Source organism: Amblyomma maculatum, chromosome 8 (assembly GCF_055883805.1).
Source record: "Amblyomma maculatum isolate TAMU_Amacu chromosome 8, ASM5588380v1, whole genome shotgun sequence".
Taxonomy (NCBI): domain Eukaryota; kingdom Metazoa; phylum Arthropoda; class Arachnida; order Ixodida; family Ixodidae; genus Amblyomma; species Amblyomma maculatum.
The window spans coordinates 111,968,142-111,988,822 of NC_139351.1; the positions used below are offsets into that span (position 1 = coordinate 111,968,142).

Below are 20,681 nucleotides of genomic sequence, written 5' to 3' on the forward strand. Positions count from 1 at the left end.
TATCCCCCTCCCCCCTTCCTTGATGTATCCTCCTCCTTTCACGGTGTAGCCACCCTCCGTACTCTTACGGTCTTAGCCACCTCCCATTTTTGCCTTCCTATACGCTCCTGCCTTAACTAGACTTCGCACCTCGGTCTCTTCCTTTCCTTTCCTGCGATTTATCTCTCCTTTTGTTTTAATGTGGGGAAAGGGGTTTGCCTCTCTCCATTGCGCTACTTGCCCAACGTGACAGGAGGACATCAAAGTTAATTACATTGTCAATTGCTTACACAGAATTAATTCCAATAAATTCACTGTGATTGTCACTTCCGAGCCGTGGAATGTGGCCATTGACATAATTCACCAAGGAATTTGCATCTTATAGCCTACGTTGTAGTTTTCACGCTGTCATGCCGGATATGCTAAGCTACACATATCTTATCGTCTGTAAGAAGTTTAGAGCTGGCCAATTGGATGCGCGCAGAGAAATACGTGGTGTTTTACTTTCTCTCGCCGGTCTATTGCAGTACTGATTCCATTCCGATTCTTAATTTGTGATTACGTCATTTGTATTCACAGTTGTTTCTTTTGTTCATTTTTGCCTAATTATTCCTAACATTTTCATCTTCTGCTGAGTCGCCATACACCACGGTTGATACGTGGCAGGTAGTGAAAAGGAAATATCCGAAAAGGACACCTGTCACCTGCAGTAGTTGGTAACTGAAGGCAGTTGAAGGCGATTCAATTGAAGGAAATTGAAAGCAACTAAAAGTTCTCATCTTCATTTCGTTCCTAATGGTATCTCGTTAAAACGTCTAAAGCAATAAAAAGCAAGGGAACGATAAAAGGCACCCCGCGATGTGATTACAGCATAGCATGTTGGTACGGTTTATTTCAGTACGAAATACTTGGAACCGTAAATACATTTGAAAGCTATGCTTCAAGGCAACAGTATTGGTTAGGCTCGGTGGGGAATGATGATAAGTTATCTGAAGCGTTGTTGATGGTTTGGCGAATGTTTTTCTGACTTTGCATTGTACGGAAGAAAATGAAGGTTATTAACCACGTCAAAGTAAATACTTCGAGATATTTCGGGATTGCATACGAATTGACGGCTACCTGAAGGAACGCAGTTAATTGCGAGTGGCTGTTGACTGGTCCGGTATTTCCGCTTTGCGTGATTTAGGAGGAAATAAATTAATGCGATTGGTTGTGCCTTATTCAGGCACGTCGAATTTTTGGCACGTTTTGTGCGAGACGAAATAAATGAGGCAAGGTGAATTCTGTGGATGCGTTGTCTTCATTGAGAATATTAGAATTATATATGATACCCTTCTTTTAACACAATATTTTCTGTCAAATTACGATATGCACCGGGGCTGTAATAAGCTGTGCTTTCCTGCCGCTGTCTATTCAGCACAGTTAAAAACAAAACAAAAATATACTGCTCAGAATGGACGTTTTTCACAGTACGCCGCTTGCAAAATCTCTCGCCTTCTTTCCGTAGGCACGGGCCTGGGTCCTCATGTCTGGCTTCACACTCGCCTTCGGCGCCATGTTCAGCAAAACGTGGCGCGTGCACGCCATTTTCACGAACATAAAGCTCAACAAGAAGGTGAGTCCGCACATCTTTCACCGCCTCCTCCGTCACCTCCACTGCCGAGGTGTAAGACTTCGTTTCTGCTATTCCTTTCTACCCAGTCGAGTTTCCAGAGTGCTCTTCGGGCAGCATTATGTCATTGCGCAACTGCCAGTTCCCCTTAAGTGGCTTCGGAAACTGCTCTGAATAGCGCATTTGCATTGCTCAGTATACGGGGGAAAGTCACCTAAGTGGATCGCAACAGCTCGAGCGATGACTAAAGAAAAGTTCCAGCAGCGTCGTTGCGTGTATGCGTCCCTCGAATAAGGAGCGATCGGGCGCCAGAAGTCGCGAACGAATACCTCCCACCGAGAAGTGCCAAGATGTGGCAACAGAAGAGTGATATCGCTATGCATGGGAAAAGCCGTATGTGTCGTTTTTCTTTTCGCTGTTTTCTTTAAAAGCCTTGGCTTTTTAATTAATTTTGATCACGTTATGAAACGCCAACTGTCGCTAGTTGCTTGACGCGGGTGCTGCACGCTCAGAGGAAGCCAAGCGTTTGGTCAGCAAGGAACACGATCAAGATAGCCTAATAGAGGGGCATCAAGGGCCTCTAACAGAATTACTTCAATGTAGAAGGCGGTTAAATGAGTGAGTGAGTGAGTGAGTGAGTGAGTGAGTGAGTGAGTGAGTGAGTGAGTGAGTGAGTGAGTGAGTGAGTGAGTGAGTGAGTGAGTGAGTTCGCGTATGCGTACGTGCTTGCGTGTGTGTGTGAGTGAGTGAGTGAGTGAGTGAGTGAGTGAGTGAGTGAGTGAGTGAGTGAGTGAGTTCGCGTATGCGTACGTGCTTGCGCGCGCGTGTGTGTGTGTGTGTGTGTGTGTGTGTGTGTGTGTGTGTGTGTGTGTGTGTGTGTGTGTGTGTGTGTGTGTGTGTGTGTGTGTGTGTGTGTGTGTGTGTGTGTGTGTGTGTGTGTGTGTGTGTGTGTGTGTGTGTGTGTGTGAGAGAGAGAGAGAGAGAGAGAGAGAGAGAGAGAGAGAGAGAAAGCGAAGAGGGCTAGTAAATATAACTAAGCGAAGAAACGAAAACAGGTAATTCAGAAGCCTAAACGTTAGTATAGCCAGGCACGAAGATTCCGTTGAGTTTGCTCAATAGCGATTAATTCTATGACCTAACGCCATACCTCAATTACCGGCAGTAGTGATGAAGTTGAGAATTAAAAAACCCTATGTCAAGCCGACGCCTGCTCATGTTGCCCCCGTTAGCCACGCTGTACAAGTTAAAGCGGTCGCTCCGTATTTGCTAGGGGGATGACACTGCTCCTTCCTGCCGCAGGTGATCAAGGACTACAAGCTGTTCATGGTGGTCGGGGTGTTTCTGATGCTTGACGTCATCATCCTGACCACGTGGCAGATCCTGGATCCCTTCTACCGCGAGGCACGCCGCGGACAACCTGTGGTGAGCGCCCCGCTCGATTGTCGCCGCACTGCTGTACTCTCGTTTCCACATAGGCTTGTTGTCTCTAAAAGATCGAAGCCCTTGTTGTCCGGTTCCGAGTGGCTGGCTGCATTATTGCTGCATTTCAACCCAAAAATAACCGACGACCATAAACGTCTAGTTAGTAAGGATTGGAGCACGGCAAGCGAACTGTCAATACTGTGAAATTACGTCCGCCAGGTATGTGCAGTGACCTTTGGTCAAAACAAAGGATCTAAGACAGCTGCACAACATTAAGGCAAGTGTCAGAAAAACAACTTGTGCTGAAAAAGAAAAAGCAACGTTGGCTGCTAGACTCCAAGGGCAGAATGCGACCGATCAGAGTAATTTATGTATTTTTTTCCAATTACATCTTCTTGCTAAAAGACAGAAATGTGATCGCAACAGAACAAAATAATCTCTCGCCAAGTAGTGCTGTAGTAATTCTGTAGTAAGAGTGTTGTCTGTAGTTGCATCTCTAGGCAAAGCAGAGTGCAATTCTAACGAAAACCAATTTTATGCCAGAAACGCTAGTGCTCTTACAAGGCTTGTCCGAAAATACTATCATGTGTTGTCTTCAAAGAAACCTTTCTCTCGCGAATTTCGATAGGGGTATATAAAATTGGGGATTACATGAGTATATGTACTTCTATTCTCTTTTTACTTCTTACATTCACTTACTTGAATATACATCCTCGTCTGGCCTTTCTTTATGCTCACCTTCCCTTTGAAGTCTGCACATAGGCAATCCTGTCCATAAATGGCCTTAAATGCTTTGCCAGAGGAGCTGCATGCGCTCATCATGTTTCACATCATTACCATAATTGGCGAAGCATGACAGGGTAAATTAACTGCATCCGTTTCTCTACATTTCTGTTTCTCTTTATAAACATTGTCCGTCCATCTGTCCTAGAAGATGGTTGCTTCCTTTGCATATTGCTAGATCTATTCATTTCTTTTTCTTCCTTTGAAGGGGGATAAGATATCATATGGCGCTTGATGCCAGAATCTTCTTTGAAATATCTAGAGTGAGCGGGGAAGGCTTATGCAAATATATTAGACTCCATCTGTGAGATAGTCTACAGAGAACTTAGTCTCAGACTCCAACTCTAAGATCACCCCAAACACTGAATACTTTACTTGTTCCCAGTCTTCAGTTCGTTGAGTCGCAAGCGCTCAGGCTTCATAAGTATGCGCGAAGGGCAATCGAAATGAGACAGTTGGCTCGAATGGCAATAGTAGTTTGTGTGGCACGATGAATAGGAGGAAGAAACCCCGTCCACATAAGAGAGAAGCCGAAGAAAGCTTCCGCAAGTGATGAACTTCTTTCCTGAGATAATATCTAGCGTTAAAAACTGCAGCCGGTCAAAAGACGGGTCTCTGTCTCCTTTCTGGAAATAAGTGCCCATATGAGCGGGCAAAACAAAAAATGCGAGGAAATGAAATTTTCTGAACAGGAAGGTGCGCTTCACCTTTCCCTTAATGCCATCCATTTCTAATAAATTTTGAAGCGCGTTCACTTTCTTCTATTTGAAAGAATTAACCGGATAAAGCAAGTCAAGAGTTTTGAGCGCAGAAGATGCAAATAAATTTATTTTGCCTGAGGCAAAGGCGCGTAAAGACACTGGCAGTCAGGGCACAAGCCAGAAGTTGTGCTGCTGTGATGTGTATACAACGGTCTCACACCGGTCAGCCTAGTTTCCACCTTACTACCTTTTAACCAAGCCGTATGAATGTTCCTGCGTGACCTAAGGGTTCAGTTCAGTCGTTCAGTCGTGTCCGACTCTTCGTGACCCTATGGACCATGTCACGCCACGCTTTCCGGTCTCTCACAGTCTTCCTAACATCACATAACTTCATCTGCAGTGCCTCGAGGATGCCATCTAACCATCGTGTTCGCTGCCTACCCCTTCTCCGGCGACCCTCAACCTTTCCCAACATCAAATCTTTCTCCAGTGACTCCTCTCTTCTCATCAGATGACCTAAGGGCACCGTGCGTGAATACAAGGGTCCTGGCAGGCTGATTCAGAAATCATCCTCCCATATGAAAGGAGAGCCCGAGTCTGCAGCCCCTGCCTAACGGTAACGTCAGGCTGCCCTACGTACAATCAATGCGCGGCCAAGTCAGCTGCCACCTGCCACCTGCCAGCGCCAAGCTCGTTTAGTTCACTCACAACGTCAGCGTCGACAATGACGACGACAACACCGACGCCGGATTTCCTGGAGAGCGAGACATTTAACGCCAAGAGAATAAAAAAAAAAATAGCAGCAGACGGCAGCATTTTGAGAAAGGAGAATAGGTACACCAAACCTCCGGAGCATTTAACTCGACTAACAAGAACGCATGTTTCAGCTTGACCGGCGCGCAGAGCTTCGGTTGAAGGCTAAATATCAAAGCAACGAACGAAACGAATGCGAGTGAGTATCTTTCCATGCATCTTGAGATCGGTGAGCTGTTTTCGTTTCTTATTAACCTCAAAAAAACAGCGCAAGAGGTCTTCGTGGGCATTGTAAATATTGATGACTATACTACGCCTAACATAATTAGAGCACGAGTAACTTGGAGCGCCATAAGAGCTTATCTTTCATCATTTAATCGCGAAGTCAACGTAACAGCAGAAGACTTCTTTTTTTTTCTCCGAATTTCTCCCAATGCGATTTCTAGACTCGGAGTATTTTTGTTCATTTTTAACCAGCCAAAGGACGAGACACACGGAAGAAGAGGACAGGACAAGGCTGGACTAACAACTGAATGTTTATTGAACGAAAAAAAAAACAACAAAGACTCTTCTGAAAAGTACGCGCACAACCCAACCGGTGAAATGGCAGCAATTTGAGAAGAAGAAGAAAATTCAAAGTCAAGGCCTAACTAACGACTTTTCTTTTAGGGCGAATTCCTTACAATGAAGGCTAACCGATGCCTTAATTCATTCATTCAGTTGTTAGTCCAGCCTTTCATTGTCCTCTTCTTCCCTGTGTCTCGTCTTTTGGCTGTTTAAAAATGAACCCTTACCAACTTGCCCAGTCGTCAACCTTGTTAAGTCTTTTCGTACTTAGAATGCACAAACAAAATCGTTTACGTCGAATCAAGGCTAAAGCGAAGAAAAACACCGGTTCTACCCTTTAGTTGCACTTTGCCGGCCACTTAGTTTTTCTTGTACGAAATGGACAAGTACTAGCACTTAAAGACGAGACCTAATTTTCTGTTGAGAAAAGAACCATCTACTTTAAAACGTCAGTGAAAAGTACGGTTCTTGCATGGCAGGCCAAACAAAACAAGGACATTTGGAGCAACCATTTGTATAAATCGCGAAGCATTTACGTTAACATTGCTTACCCATTTCTAGAACGACTGGTGCCGTTTGTTGTTCGTTCTCGTGAGATGGTCATAAAAATCTCAGCAAATACGAGAACAGTAGGGTGACGTCATTAGGTGCCCGTGTAACCCGCACAGCAATCCGGGCATACAGGAAGCAACGCTGGGTGCATGCAGATTCATCCGCGACCGAGGCCTTAGTCGCTTCAGACAATGTTATGCATGTCGTTCGCATAAATGCACTCGGCATTGGCGGACCTCCATGTGACGTCAGTTTTCTCGAGTTCTGCTCAAAATTGTGACGCAGCCGTTCACCTTAAAGTATTCTAGGTGGTTTCACACATACATAAAGTTGGGCTCGCGACAGGGATTTGAACCGACGACGTATGTACCTCCGACTGTATGAATCGCTCGATCATGTATCAAAATTGTGGCGAAACGTTTCGTCGTACAGCATTCCAGATGGTGTCACACAATTTCTCGATCTGTATAGCATGCATCTGCTATTAAAAGTAGTAGGCTAACAGGCAAAAGGGATTCAAATTGACGACGCATGTGTCCCCTATTGCTTGCCTACAAACCAATGTTACTGTGATCACGGCTCCTAGATTCAGCGTGAAGCTCTGCAGTCTATGTCGAATACCCAAACACACACACATGATGAATACTATACAAACAGAAATAATTTTAATATGTGTCGAAAAACTCACTCGAAAACATTTCACTCGTGGTTCTGTAACGCCTTCGCATTCATAAACGTAATCAGTCTTGAGCATCTGTGCTCGTCGTATCTTCTCTGCGTCGAAAGTACTTAACGTCTTCCTTGATCTTTTCGCGCCTTTTGCGCGTAGTTAAATTAACTGTTTTACAGGGCCGGATTTCATGCGGAACGCTCCTAGAGAAATTGCACGAGAAACATGCTTTTTTTTTTTTTTTTTTAGATTCCACTGGAATTTTAGGAGCTAAAAATTTCAGCTTGGCATTGTTCGCACTCTAATATACCCTGGTCTCTTCAGGGAAATATCCGCTTGTAATCACTGAAAAGCGTTCTTCTTTGCCCAAGGTCATTTCTTTTCTTGGCCTGAATCAGGAGCAAATCTTGGATCAGAAAAGCTATTTGCACAATGCAGAACATCGGGTGACACTTTTCCTCTCTGTTCCAAGCACTAACATTTCCTTGGACTCGACTTTAAAAGCGTAGCCTGCCTTGTCACAATTATAATGGCTTCTTTTATTCCCTGCCTGGACGCGCCGTTCTTGTTGTCATGAATTACCAAAGCGGAGAATGTTCCGCGCGAACTACTTACTGACAAGCCTTAACGCTGACAGCTGCACCTCGCATTATGTAGAGAGTTCTCTCCTCAACCAGTGCGTTATAGATAAGCGAGTTATAGCTTTTTCACCCGCGAAAAGAAGGATGTAGCCCCTCGCGTGACCTTTTCCAGAGCACCCCGCTTCGCCTCAGTATGGGAGATGGACCCGGGTGCCAGAACGGAGCGGCCACAACTTTTCAATTAGGGGGTGCCTCCGCGGCCTCCGCAGCCAGATCGACAGTCTCTCGGCTGCGACCTTTTTTTCTCATTTCGGGAAGAATCGAGCCGACCTCAGTCGAGCTAAGTCAAGCCAGGACCGAGACTACTGAGCCCTCAATCATCCACGCGCCACTAGTTCGCTTCGCGATTGCGCGCGCCCGTGTGCGCTGAACGCGTGTGTCTTTCTACGCACCAGGCATTCCCAAGTTAACTGCAGCGTTGGTGAGGGTGCAGTGCGTCTGCGAGATATTCATTAAGCACCAGAATGCAGACAATACTACGAACGGCTGTTTGCTTCTGGCCTTTTCATACCGGAAATGGAGCTATTCGCAGGCTCAGATTAGTACTATTGTAGTTATAACATTAGTACCTCTATAATGGCATGCTACAGCAGCCCGTTTCTCGGTGATCGCTCAGTGGCTAGGGAGCTCGACTGCTGACTTCAAGGACGCGGTTACGATCGCGGCCGCGGCGGGCGCTTTTCCAGAGGCGAATAGCAAGGCGGCCGTGCACTGTGCGGTGTCAGTGCACGTTAAAAAAGCCAAGGTTGCCGAAATTTCTGGATCCCTCCCCTTAAGGCATCTCTCGTAGCCTGAGCCGCTTTGGGACGTTAAACCTTGCAAACAAGTTATGTTAGTAGTAGTGGGACAGATATTATCAGTACTGTTCCTAATTTATTAGTACTCTTCCTAATTGCCTGTTAATGCCGGGCTGAGACATACTGGGAGTTCAGCCGAACACATCGCCACCTTGGCTTGACTCAAGTGATTGTGGCTCTGAGTCAAACGGTAATAGGAACGGGGATTGCTGGCTTGAAATAAATGCAACGGGGTCAGGCAGAGATGCCAGGAGGACACCAGAGCAGAGCAAGACCATTTGCGAAGAACTGCTCCAGTAAGCAATATTTTTGATGTGCAAGCAACCATGAAAAAAAAAAAGCAGCGTTAAATATAGACGAATATTTTTCAACACTTCACGGAATTTTTGAAGCTTTGAGCAGTACAATAATCCCTGTTTTGTAAAGTCATCATCATCATCAGCCTGACTATACCAACTGCAGGGCGAAGGCCTCTCCCATATTTCTCCACTTAACCCGGTTCTGTGCTAGCTGCATCCACTTGACCCCTGCGAACTTCTTAACCTCATCCGCCCACCTAGCTTTCTGCCGCCCCCTGCTAATTTGTAAATTAGGTTTTCAATACTGTTTGGCCATTCTCATGCGAGAAGCTCGACGCAAAGTTCTTTGGGGTGACTCGCTCTAAGCCACTCATTTTCCAAGCAAATGACAACTTCAACTGCCGTCAGCCTTTACTTCAGTGCATGCTAGCTCTGAGGTAATGTCTACAAAAGGAATTTCTTGAAGGCACCGGAGAAGGAAGAAAGCGAAAGGAAGAAAGGATGAAGGAACTTTGCTGTCTGAAAGACAGCAAAAGGAAACGGACGAGAAGGAAAGGAAAGAGGGGGAGGGAAATAAACGAGCGTCGGCCGCAGGCCGAGCCGTTCTTTTCTTTCTTTTTTCCCTTTACCGCTTCACACAGACAGTAAGATAGGGAGATGGGGAAGGCGCGATCGCAGCGCCATCAAGATGTACTCGTGCTGTCATTAATTTTCTTTTCTTTTGAGGTCCACCAAACAGCGTGCTAAGACAGAGCGCTGCAAAGCTGCACCAGTCTGTAACAACTGCAGTGCCGGAACGGAATTGCCGCTGAGCAGAGAGCGAAACGAGGGAGGGCGACTGAGTGGGCCGGGGTGTTTCGCCAAAGCGGTCGGAAAAAGAGCAGAGTTCCAAGTTCTAAATTTGAGTGCCGGCTCCTGCTTTCTATTTCATCTTATATTTTTTTTTCGTCGCTTGCTTTTTGACTCAAACAGCAAGTTGTTTGCTCCGTGCGTTACATAGAGACGACGGTGGTGTGGGTGACCGATCCTCGGAATTGTTCGCAAGCGTTTTGGAAGCGGCACATTCTCCGGTGATCTCCGGCACATTCTCCGATGCTCGCTGAAGTAATTTGCTAGTTCTGGTTCTGCTTCTTTTTGTGCGGAGTTTTGTCTGTTTGTTTCATTGTCCCCGCGCTTGGTTCGGTGTTTATTCCTTTCTATTAACTTGCTTTACCGCGCGTTTACATTACTCAGCTCTATTTTGCGCATGTTTTTTTGCTTGTTTTACTGAATTTTTTTCTGCCTTGTTCTCACCCGTGTTTCTTGTTTCATGCGCACATGATAAATAACATATAACACGAGAAGGGTCCTAATCTGCTGCTTGGTAGTTGTCTTTGACATTGTTCTTCCGTAATTAACATTCCAATTGTTTTGTAACACCTGTTCTTGCTTTTATTACATACAATGTTTTACAACTCTGAAGGCTCTAAACGGCTTCGTGCACACCTCAGAAAGTGACTTCTATTTTTATAGGACCAATCTCGCAAAAACATTAGATCATAATAGGCAATATCATTTTTTTTTACTTCTTTTACTTTATTTTCAAAGTGACCAAGCTCGACCAAGGTTATTATGTTGCTGCGGATCACAATAGAGGGAGAAGGTAGTCATGTGTCCGAAGCGCATGCCAGTTGGAGTGCCATGTATTAACATGCAGTGATCTCTTCCCTCAACAAGGTTGACGACTGGGCAAGTTGGTAAGGGTTCATTTTAACCAGCCAAAGGACGAGACACAGGGAAGAAGAGGATGGGACAAGGCTGGACTAGCAACTGAATGTTTATTGAACTGAAGAAAACAACGAAGACTACTTCCGAAAAGCACGCGCACAACCCAACCGGTGTAATAGCCGGAAATTGAGACGAAGATGAAGAAGAAAATTTCGTGTTCTTCTTCATCTTCATCTTCATCAATTTCCGGCCATTTCACCGGTTGGGTTGTGCGCGTGCTTTTAGGAAGTAGTCTGCGTGGTTTTCATTCGTTCAATAAACATTCAGTTGCCAGTCCACCCTTGTCCTGTCCTCTTCTTCCCTGTGTCTCGTCCTTTGGCTGGTTAAAAATGATCTTTCCCTGTTGAGTGTAACCGGTGTTCAAGCTATGCCTTTTCACTGTTGGTAAGAAAGCGCGTTTTATGCAGAACGAGTGAAGTTTAAACGGGGCAGTTTAAACACGAACAACAGAATGATAAGGTTATTGTTGTACCTGCCTCGCGCAAGTTTCAGTTTCGTTTTCCGCATGGCTTGTCATATTGTCATCAGCACTTTTTTCTCTCTCCTTTCAAATGCACATGTGCACACACTGTGTTGGAAATAAAGTTTACACCTGTTTCTTTTCTCTGTCCGAACAACACAGTTATAATGCGGGAACATTGAATGCTTGCACGCCCAACGTCATCAGTTCGATTGCGTTGTGAATGCCTTTTGAAAGAGATAACAATCGCTTTCGTTCCCCTGCCTTAGACGTGGGTTCGGAGGGCAGAAGGGTAATCGTTTTTATTCGTGATTGCCTTTAGCTGTTAAAGCACTTGGGAAAAAATAGTACACTTTAACAAAGGTAGTCATTTCTTGGAAGTGTGTGCAGAACGCGCTCATTTTTATTTCTACTTCGCAACTCTCTCAGTAACATGTCCTTGATGTTTTTTGTTCTCACTTATAATGACCTCATCTCGCTTCAGATATAAGGAATAAAAGTGCATTTATCAGAACGAAACTCTGGGACTTCTGCAAATGTCAAGCGAAGATATTGAGAGGAAAAAAAATATTTGCTTTAATTAATTATCGCCTTCCCTGCTTGTTTTTCGTGATAAGCAGCCTTTTATTCAATCAGTGAAAGCAAAACAAAGCAAGAAGAAAGCAAAAGGTTTTGTTGCTCGACGATTTGCTCTTGTTTGGAGACCGGCGGCAATTCCATCAGTCACTCGCGTTTTGTGAGGTGGAGCTCACAGTGCAAACCTCCAGAGTAAGCAAAAGCGGGTGAAGAAACAAAAGCCGATATGGCATTCTATTCGCAACGAATAAATCAGGGCGAAGCAAGAATAAAGAAACAAAGGTTGGCGGAGACGCCGAGCTTCATTAATTGCATTTACCGCGGGGGCTCCCGCATATCGCTGGCTTGTTCCCGCACAGCAGAGGCGCGCTTCCATGAAGCCGAGCCCTCTCCTCGGCAGAGTACAAACATGGTGGGAAGTAAACGTAGCCGAGGCACCAACACCTGCACCCCGCACTTCTGTGCGTGCAAAAATTATTGACCTTTTCCTTGCCTGTGACGCATTTATTTACTCTGCGCCTATGCTTGGTCTGCTGCAGACCTCCGGAGTCTTTGCTCGAATGATTGAGCCTCATCAGTCTTTCTTCATGCTCACTAAAGCAGCCTCCCCCTCTACAAGCACACGTAGCCACCAATGCTATGCTCACTGCTTCAGAGGCAGAAAGGAAAAGCACACCTGCAAGATTAGTTTGAAGAAATCAATTAACAAGGCCTCAGCCTACCCAACACATTCTTTAGCGGCGTTTTTGTGTTCTACTTTTGAAAGATCGACCCACGAACAGTGACTGAAGGTGTGGCTTGGCTTGGGCCAATAAAGAGGTGTAAGTGAGAATGGACACACAAAAAAATTAACTCTAGTCCGTCTTCACTCCACTGCTCTTCCTATGTCGCACTATGGTCAAACCCGGATATATCGATCCCAGGTGTATATTAATATTGGCTATATTGTGTGGACAGATTATCTCTCTGAAAAATTTGTGTAAAAGTGTCGGAAAATCCGTGCGGAAATATTGAGCTCTAAATCTGCCGTTCGTTCGATATTTCGAATTGTGGGCAGCGCCCCTGTAAGGGCGACACGTCTAAACGGTGCTCTTCGATCACTTGTCGCGTGCGCACACGGGTCGCTATCGCAGTCTTGGATACCTCCTCGCAGTGGTAATGAATAGAAACCGTGGGACGAGGCGAATATGAGGCGTGTTTGAGGGTGAGCCTTCATTTCTTCGGCTATTTTATCACAGCACATTTCTGTCAAGTGGAGAAGCCAACACAACTGATGAAAGCTCAGTGGTTGATTTTGTCGTGATGCTTTGTGAGAACGAACTGTACCTTAATTCTATTTACATTTGGTGCTGTTTGCAGCTCACTGGTAAGGGGTTTACACATCTTATGAAGTAATTATGCGCCATGGTTGGTTACTCGTCCGCTGTTGCTTTAATGTTAATTAAGCCGGCTAGGCCTGGCAACGCCTGCTACTTCGTTCGTCAGCGGCATGTCGCTGCACAAAACGCATCACTGACGTAAGTGCAATGTATTCTACCTTCTAAGTTCCGCATAAACTAATACATTGCCATTTTTATATATCGAACCATCAATATATCGAACTGCGTCAATGATCCCTTCTAGTTTAATTGTTCCAGGTTCTACGGTTTCGCTAGCCACCTTCGTCGTGCAACTTGCCCTGAGCTTATCAGGAAGTAAAACGGGAACGGTTTGAATTCGAGAGACTCGCCATACTCAATTACACGGGACGCTGCATTGACCAATAAGGGCGACGACCGCCGAAGGAATATTCAGTGTTTATTTTCATCATAATTCAATGCATTCGGCAACGACGAAGCCCGAAAAGAATAAAGTCGTATGAGAGCCGGACTAGGTGACTGGTATTTAACTTCATTTCAAGCTATTCCTTTCCATTCTTATCATCCACCACGATGAATGGCAGTTCCTGCTGATAGCAAGGACGCAAGCTCCGTTCATGTAATGGGGAAATGGGAAAAAGTCATAAAACAAATCACAGAAATAAGTGAATCGTTCTATTCATCCCGCCCTAAGAGACACTTTAAAGGAAGCTCAGTACGGCACGGAGACCCCCAAGGAGGGAGATGGTGAAGGGTGGCAGTTTCTGGCCCTACAGGGCTTGGGACGGTAGGTCAACGCCGCTTGAGGCGGGGGCTAGCCAGCCACCGAATTTCATCTGTTGTAGGCCGTCATTGCACCCAACACTGCTTCGGTGGTGGACGACGGCTGATGTTGCGGCGCGCGTCTTTCTCTCCCTCTTCTTTTTCCTTTCTTCTCTATTTTCTCTCCTGTCCGCACGAGGCAGCGGAGATGGCTCTGCTACAGAGCGAGTAGCAGGCCCGTGCATTTTGTTTTCCTTCTTCCTACAGCCACAACAACAACAACAACACGAAGGCCCTGTTATAAACTCTCATTTAGCGATGAATATAAATCGACATCTTGGTAGAGAAGGCTAGAGTAAATTCGTTATTTAGAGCTCAACAAGCGTAATTTAATCTGAAACATAGGCGCACACAAGACGAGCTACTTGAAATGCAGAAAACTTATCGATCCGTCGCGGTTACTAAGTCCTTTCTGCGTCCTGCTGATCACCAAAGTCCGCCAGTTCGATCCCGGCCGCCGCTGCAGTATCTTTATTGAGTCGAAATACAAGAGGTATCATGTGCTGGTTTTCTTATCCGCAGAATTCGACTACAGCGTCCTCCATAACCCACGCGTCGCCTCTGGAAGCTAAACCGGTTAAACCCCACAATATACGGACAGTTGTACGCCCTTCAGGCGACGACGCACACTGCAATGGAAGAAAAATGGCTTCAAGGACGAGTATTAAGAGCGGTGGTGGCATTAGAGATTTTCATTGCAGAAGCCTATCGCTTAAAGCGAGAACTGCAGATGTCTGGATGACTCCTTTGTTCACGGGTGGGCTTATGATTGTTATTACGCTTGGAATTTGATTAGAAGAGCGGTGATTGGTCTATTATGACTATGAGTAGATCTGGGTTCCGATTGCATTTACCCTGCGAGTTATGGTCGTGAAACTTTACAAGTACGGCAACGATAAAAACGGCCAAATTGACAACGCTGATGAAAATGGTTAGAGTTATTTTGGTGTAATGACGATCAAAGCTGCTCAGGAATTTAAGTTCGGCAGCTTCTTGTTTGTCGCGCGCCTCTACGCTGTACTTTTTTTTTTCGTTTTCTTTTCGTTTTTTTTTTTTTTTTTTTTTTTTTTTTACAACAGGCGAACATTTTTTCCATCAGTTCTATTTCGTGTCAGCATTGCTATCTTTCTTCTACCTTTTTCGAGGCCTGTTTCGGTATCGTGTGATCGTGGTGCTCCGATTTCTTTCCCTTGCGTTCCCTCCGAGTGTAGTGTTTGTGCATGTGTCCGTGTGCAGCGGATCGACGCACCCCGAGGGCTTGCGCCGAATGAATGAGCCTGGGACGTGTTTGCATGCCACGATCGATGGATCGGCTCCACCGGCCACCTGGGCCAACGAGCAAAGCTGCTGAGCAAACACAGCAGCTCCCTGGAGCTACGCGCTGGAAGGCTTACTCGGCGCACCGATGCGCTAGCTCGAGCAGATTCCGGAAGTAGTAGATCATCATGGCCTTCGTCAAGGCACTCGGACGACTTTGCGGGTACCGGAACGGAGGTTTTAGCAGCGGAAGCTCTCTTAATGGTGGGCGCTCTGAATGAATGGCTGCATTTGCATCTGCTAACCATCATACAGCGTATAAATACGCAGAGGTGCCTCAGTTTCCGTGGCTTTAGGTTGCGGAGCTAAAGGTCGAATCCCGACCACAGTTTTCACAATGCGACGAAACGCCCATCTTCGTAGTCGTTATGAAGATGCGAATAATGGTTTGAAGGCATCCTGTACACTAAGCCATTTTCTCTTTCTCTTTTTTTAAACATGTCTAGCAATTTAGGATGTAAAAATACAGAGTAACACCCACAATTACTTGCGTTCACATGGTGACTGCTGTCTTAAAGTAGGGCGGGGTGTGACCCATGTCGGCTGAGATATAAATTGACGCAGGGTACTAGGAAGTATATGTTGTTGCCGTTCACGTCAAAGAGACAACTGTGCGATAAGCTGAGTAGCTCTGAGTAATACGGATCGCGTGGGCACCTTAATCAGCATAAGCATTCGGTGTAGGCGACCGCCTCGCAGTAGAAGGAAAGGAGCACCCTGCAATGATTATGTAAACGTTATATGTAGCCTATGTAATCATTATATTTTGCATTATGTAAATAATTTAACCTTTACATTTTTTTTATAAAGAAGCCGGTACATTTATATCTTGCATGAGGCAAGTCAATAAGCTCATACTCGTTTTGTTAAAAGCATTCAACTCTAAATGTAGAAGCGTCTTGCTCTAAACTGCGGTGTAGGGTGCTTAATTCATATATGATGGTTGGGCAAACAAAGCACCTTTTTTTTTTCTTGACGCCCGCGCTGCCATATGCTTCTAGTGACGTTAAAGTTTGCGTCGTTTGAACGTTAGTTTCTCTCAAGAGAAGCGTGCCAGTTGCTCGTTTACGAAAATGGCGTTTTCCGAAATTTACTTACTAGCGTTTTTCGACTGTGTTATTAGTTCGCGAAATATTTCGTCGCTACTAAGGACGACGACTTGCTCAGGCCTCAGAACAACACAAGCCTGTATTTACGAAACGAGAGGGTACGGAAATAAGTCGCGAAGACAAAATAAAATTGTGTTTATGCGCCATCAGAAGAGCGTTGCATTAAACTCTCCAAATTTGAAGCAGACCGCATATGCAATGTGCCCGTCGGGACTGGGCTAATTCTGCAACACGTTGGACAAAACAAAGCGACTACGAATGGCTTTCTTTCTCTCTGCGTTTCACTCCTTCTTTATTTTCCTATTAAAAGGCTTCGAAGGGGAAATAATTCTAAACACTCAGTGGTGCGCCGAACGTGTCCACATTACCATATTTCGGAATTCTCTTTGCGGCGTCCCCTAACGTGACGGATTGCCTCGCAAAACTTTCTGGAGTGGGGAAATGCGCGAAAAAGGAAGAAGCGGGACTTCGGAATAACCCAGAAAATGGGAAAGCGGGAGATGAGGAAAGGGGGTGCTCCAGCAAACAGTACAAGCACGCACTGCAAAAAGGCTGATTGATTGCGCCCAGCAGCGCACAGCTCGCCCCTCCCTTGCGTTGAAAACACGCCTGTGCGGAGCCTTACCAATTTTCCCACGAGGCCTCCTAGACAGTTTACCAAGGCTTTTCCTTTCGCCTCTCTTTTACTCCGTTCACTTCGAGGGGGAGAAAAGCTTTTTCTCGTCGATCAATAACGTCCGAGGCATTAATTGAAAGCCCCGAGTCGGGAGAGCTGAGAAGCCTGCTCTCGACACGAGCCAAAGCTGCCTTGAGATGGGGAAGCGGGGGAGGATAGGAGAAATCGCCGAAACTCCATCGTTTATTGGTTCGCGGCTTGGTAACGCTGTTAAACGCTCTTTAGGAATGCTGTTGCTAAATGCAACACGCATCCTTCTCGGCGCTGTCGCTTACGCGCCATGGTACGTGTGGTACTACTTTACGTAACACTAAGTTACGACAGGGCGTTGAGGGGTGTCAGGAGATCAAGGAATAGTCGAAGCCACATCGTCAGCTGCTTAGCGGTTTAGAACACAGTTAAACGCCATTTAGTAACACGGGTGAACGTCATATAGGAACGCTTTTGAGGCCTCTTAGAAACGCGTTTCGGGAATATTTTGAAAACGAGTGCATTTCTCTGCGTCGTCGCAGAGGTGCTTCGTATGCCGTATAGCCGCGCTCATTTCACCGCATGGTGCAATGCGGAGTCGCTAAGGATCAGATAATCGCCGAAACTACATTGCCGCGACGCTTTCAAACACGGGGTTCAGTTGGCTGATCATACTGGGTAATACGGCGCTACTTAAAAGACAGGGGACAAGTTGTTTTTCACTTCGTGCGTTGTCTTTCACTTGTCTCCTGTCTTCCAAGTAGCGCAGTGTTCACCAGCGCGAACCTTTATTGTCACGTGACGATATGCACTGTATTGAGCGATGGCCCGCGAAAGCTGTTGATCACTCTTTACAAACTCTACTGACGAACGCCTTTGCTTAGTGCGACAAGCAACCAAATCTGAGGTGTGCCAGACGTGTCGTCGTATATGCCGCACTCATTTGAGGCTGTTTTGTAGTTATGAGTATTTTGGGAACCCTAGGCACAATACGCGCATTGCATACAGGGAACATAACAGACGACGCCAAAAATTTCAGGTTTGTTTCGAAGTGCGCGCTTTTGTCTGTGATTTTGACAAGTCATTTTTTTTTTCGTTTTTATTGTAGTAATGATGTACTTCCATCTTTAAATCTTGGATTCTAAACCCTTTTCTTTACTTGTTCATCATCATCATCATCATCAGCCTGATTATACCCACTGCAGGGCAAAGGCCTCTCCCATATTTCTCCGTTTAACCCGGTTCTGTACTAGCTGCATCCACTTGACCCCTGTTAGCTATAGTTTTTCCTGTTTATACGCGCGCATGGTTTAGTATAAGCCAGCTTATATGCCACTAAAGAGGGGGGGGGGGGGGGGGGGGGGGTTGTTTTGGTAAATTAGAGACGTTTTCGTCCTCGTACCTATTTAGTTCGAATAGTTTACTTCTTGCTAACTCTCTCGCTCTCTTCCTTCTCTCTTTCGCAGGCGTCGCAGGGCAACGAAGACGTGTCGGTTATTCCAGAGATGGAATACTGCCAGAGCCACAAGATGACCATCTTTCTAGGCTCAATATACGCCTACAAGGGACTGCTCATGGTACGCTGCTGGAAGCTGTAGAGGAGAGCAGAAATCGCTCCGTCACCTCTTTCCTTGGTTCATTTACGATCCTTCCTTCGTGACGTCTTCCAGTAGAGTCAATGCACTTTTTAAACTGACTTACATTCTGTCTATGAGCTTCTTATTCACTGTAAATTCCGGTATACAATGAAAATTTACAGCCTACGGACTGTAGTCCGCGGAACAGGTACTCAACATACGGGGATCTTGTTGACACCTCCGAATATGACATGAAATTCCTAAACACTATTCTTTTAAATCGCTTTGGGATACCAGTGCAGTGTGTGTGCGCGCATAGATTTGTTATGCGTGAGGTGCGTCTGGCTCTTGTGCGCTGTGTAGCACTATGAACAATACAGCAACTAAAGAAATTTCGGCCAAAATTCAGTCATGGGATGTCTATATTCATTCGGGCCGAACAATTTTCTTTTTGTTTTCTTGACTGATCAATTAAGGTTTTTGTATACCAAATGCGGATGGTAAATGACGGAAGTTTTATATGCACCTTATAGATTCCGGGAGCTATTTACCGAAAGCATTCTTATCATTCTGAAAGTGTTCCGCTCCTCCTTACTGAACCGTGGTTTTCTAAATAATCCGATAAGTAAAAAAAAAAAAGAAATACTTTCTGTGGTGGTGAAGGGAGTATCGCCCATAGCGCACCGATGGTCGAGGAGACTACGACGCGTCTCCTCCTTGCGAGTGGCACGGCGCTCAACGAACGCTCGAGGTATCGGTCTCCAGAGGCAGTACGCTCGCTTATATGCCCTGGAAAAGCCATTGGCACTAAAATTGTCCAATTCGAAGGCACAACGTGACGGTGGCCCGAGAGGTCCAATCAGCGAGCGCGCTGATCACTCGCTTGAAATCTGCCGCGGCGCAAAGGCGACTCGCGGCTTGGGGACCGGCGCCGCATCGTCTGGAATTCCGGCCGAGTTGAAATAAGCTGTGCGCCAGTGCTTCTTGGCAATGCGCTTCTGCTTTGCAAAGCGGCACCAGAGCTTACGAAGGGGGTGTTAGCAGGAGAAGCTTGATGTTCGGTTGAGCGGAAGCCGGGCAGTTTCCCCGGACCATAGCATTCTTTTTATATATTCCTAGCCAATAACCTTACATTCACATTACAACGTATTTTTAGTCTATTGAAGATATTAACCGCAGAAAAGGTGTTTTCGTGCTCATATTTCTATGAATATATCCAAGATTATGTCGGCGCACATTACGTAATTAGTGATTAAGCGAGTAGCAATGTGAACACGCACGAGTAATGATTTTCATGGGAAGCGGGAGCCGTAACGATGTCGTTTCGTATCCTCAAATGCAGAGCTTACGTGTCCCTAAACCTTTCGCTCGTTCCAGCCATACTTGTGCACTAGAGAAAGACCACGTTGTACGCTTTGTACTTCGGAAGTATGCAGTACGAAGTATTCTTGCAATCTTTAGAGCTTATTCACGTGACGTCGTTACGGCTCTGTTGGCAACCATGGCACGTAACACGAAACAAAGAGAGAGAAGGAGAGAGGAAAAGAAGACAGAGAGTCCCTACGGCGTATCTATACGTCGGCATCGGTGAAATTCGAGCTTTGGTTCCACGGCTGGACGGCGTTGCAAAGCATATCGGGCGTCGAACAATTGCTAGCGGTAGATGGGTGAACGGGTGGGTGGGTGGGTGGGCGTGCGCTCTTTAAGTTGCGAACCACGCAACGTTACGGTGAGATTCACCTTTTTAAGAGTTCGTGTGTCTTATATTTTAAACATTCTACTCAAACTATGATTTAAGTATAAAAAAAGCATTGTTAACGCAACTCACTCAACCATGTGCTTGGCGCATGATGGTTAACTCAGATGCCTATGCGCCGTAAAAATCAACGCAACAATGACGTAATTATTTCACTGTAGTTACGGCGGCTTCCGCAATATGAAGTTGCCCCAACTGCCACACGCTAAATCCAACCCTGAATAGAGTCATACGCGCGCCGTTGCGGTCTCGCTCCTGTGGCCATTAGAAAAATTGTAAGGTACTGCGATAAAAAACATCTGCTAGGGGTTCAAGAGCATCATAAAGAACGCATGTTTTTCTTTTTTTTTCTGTAATATCACAGAGTCATCTTGCTCTTTATTTCAAGACTTCTGTATTAAATAGCAAGCCTTTAGCTATCCGCTGCTCAGCCCTGTTGCTGCGTCTCCAGATGTTTGTACAACGGAGAGTGTACAAAGTACATAGCTTGCAAATAAATATATTCAATCTGCTTCAT

At 45.7% G+C, this 20,681-nt stretch overlaps 1 protein-coding gene across 6 annotated transcripts in view; it reads left to right on the forward strand.

Annotated features, from left to right (window-relative positions):
- Positions 1-20,681, forward strand: part of GABA-B-R2 (gamma-aminobutyric acid type B receptor subunit 2) — a 332,986-nt gene that overhangs the window by 285,125 nt on the left and 27,180 nt on the right. For all 6 annotated transcript variants that reach the window (XM_084577253.1, XM_084577256.1, XM_084577254.1 and 3 more), the window contains exons 12-14: positions 1,487-1,594; positions 2,891-3,013; positions 18,298-18,408. In XM_084577253.1, coding sequence (XP_084433379.1) covers positions 1,487-1,594; positions 2,891-3,013; positions 18,298-18,408 — 342 coding nt within the window. The remainder of the gene's footprint in view (positions 1-1,486; positions 1,595-2,890; positions 3,014-18,297; positions 18,409-20,681) is intronic.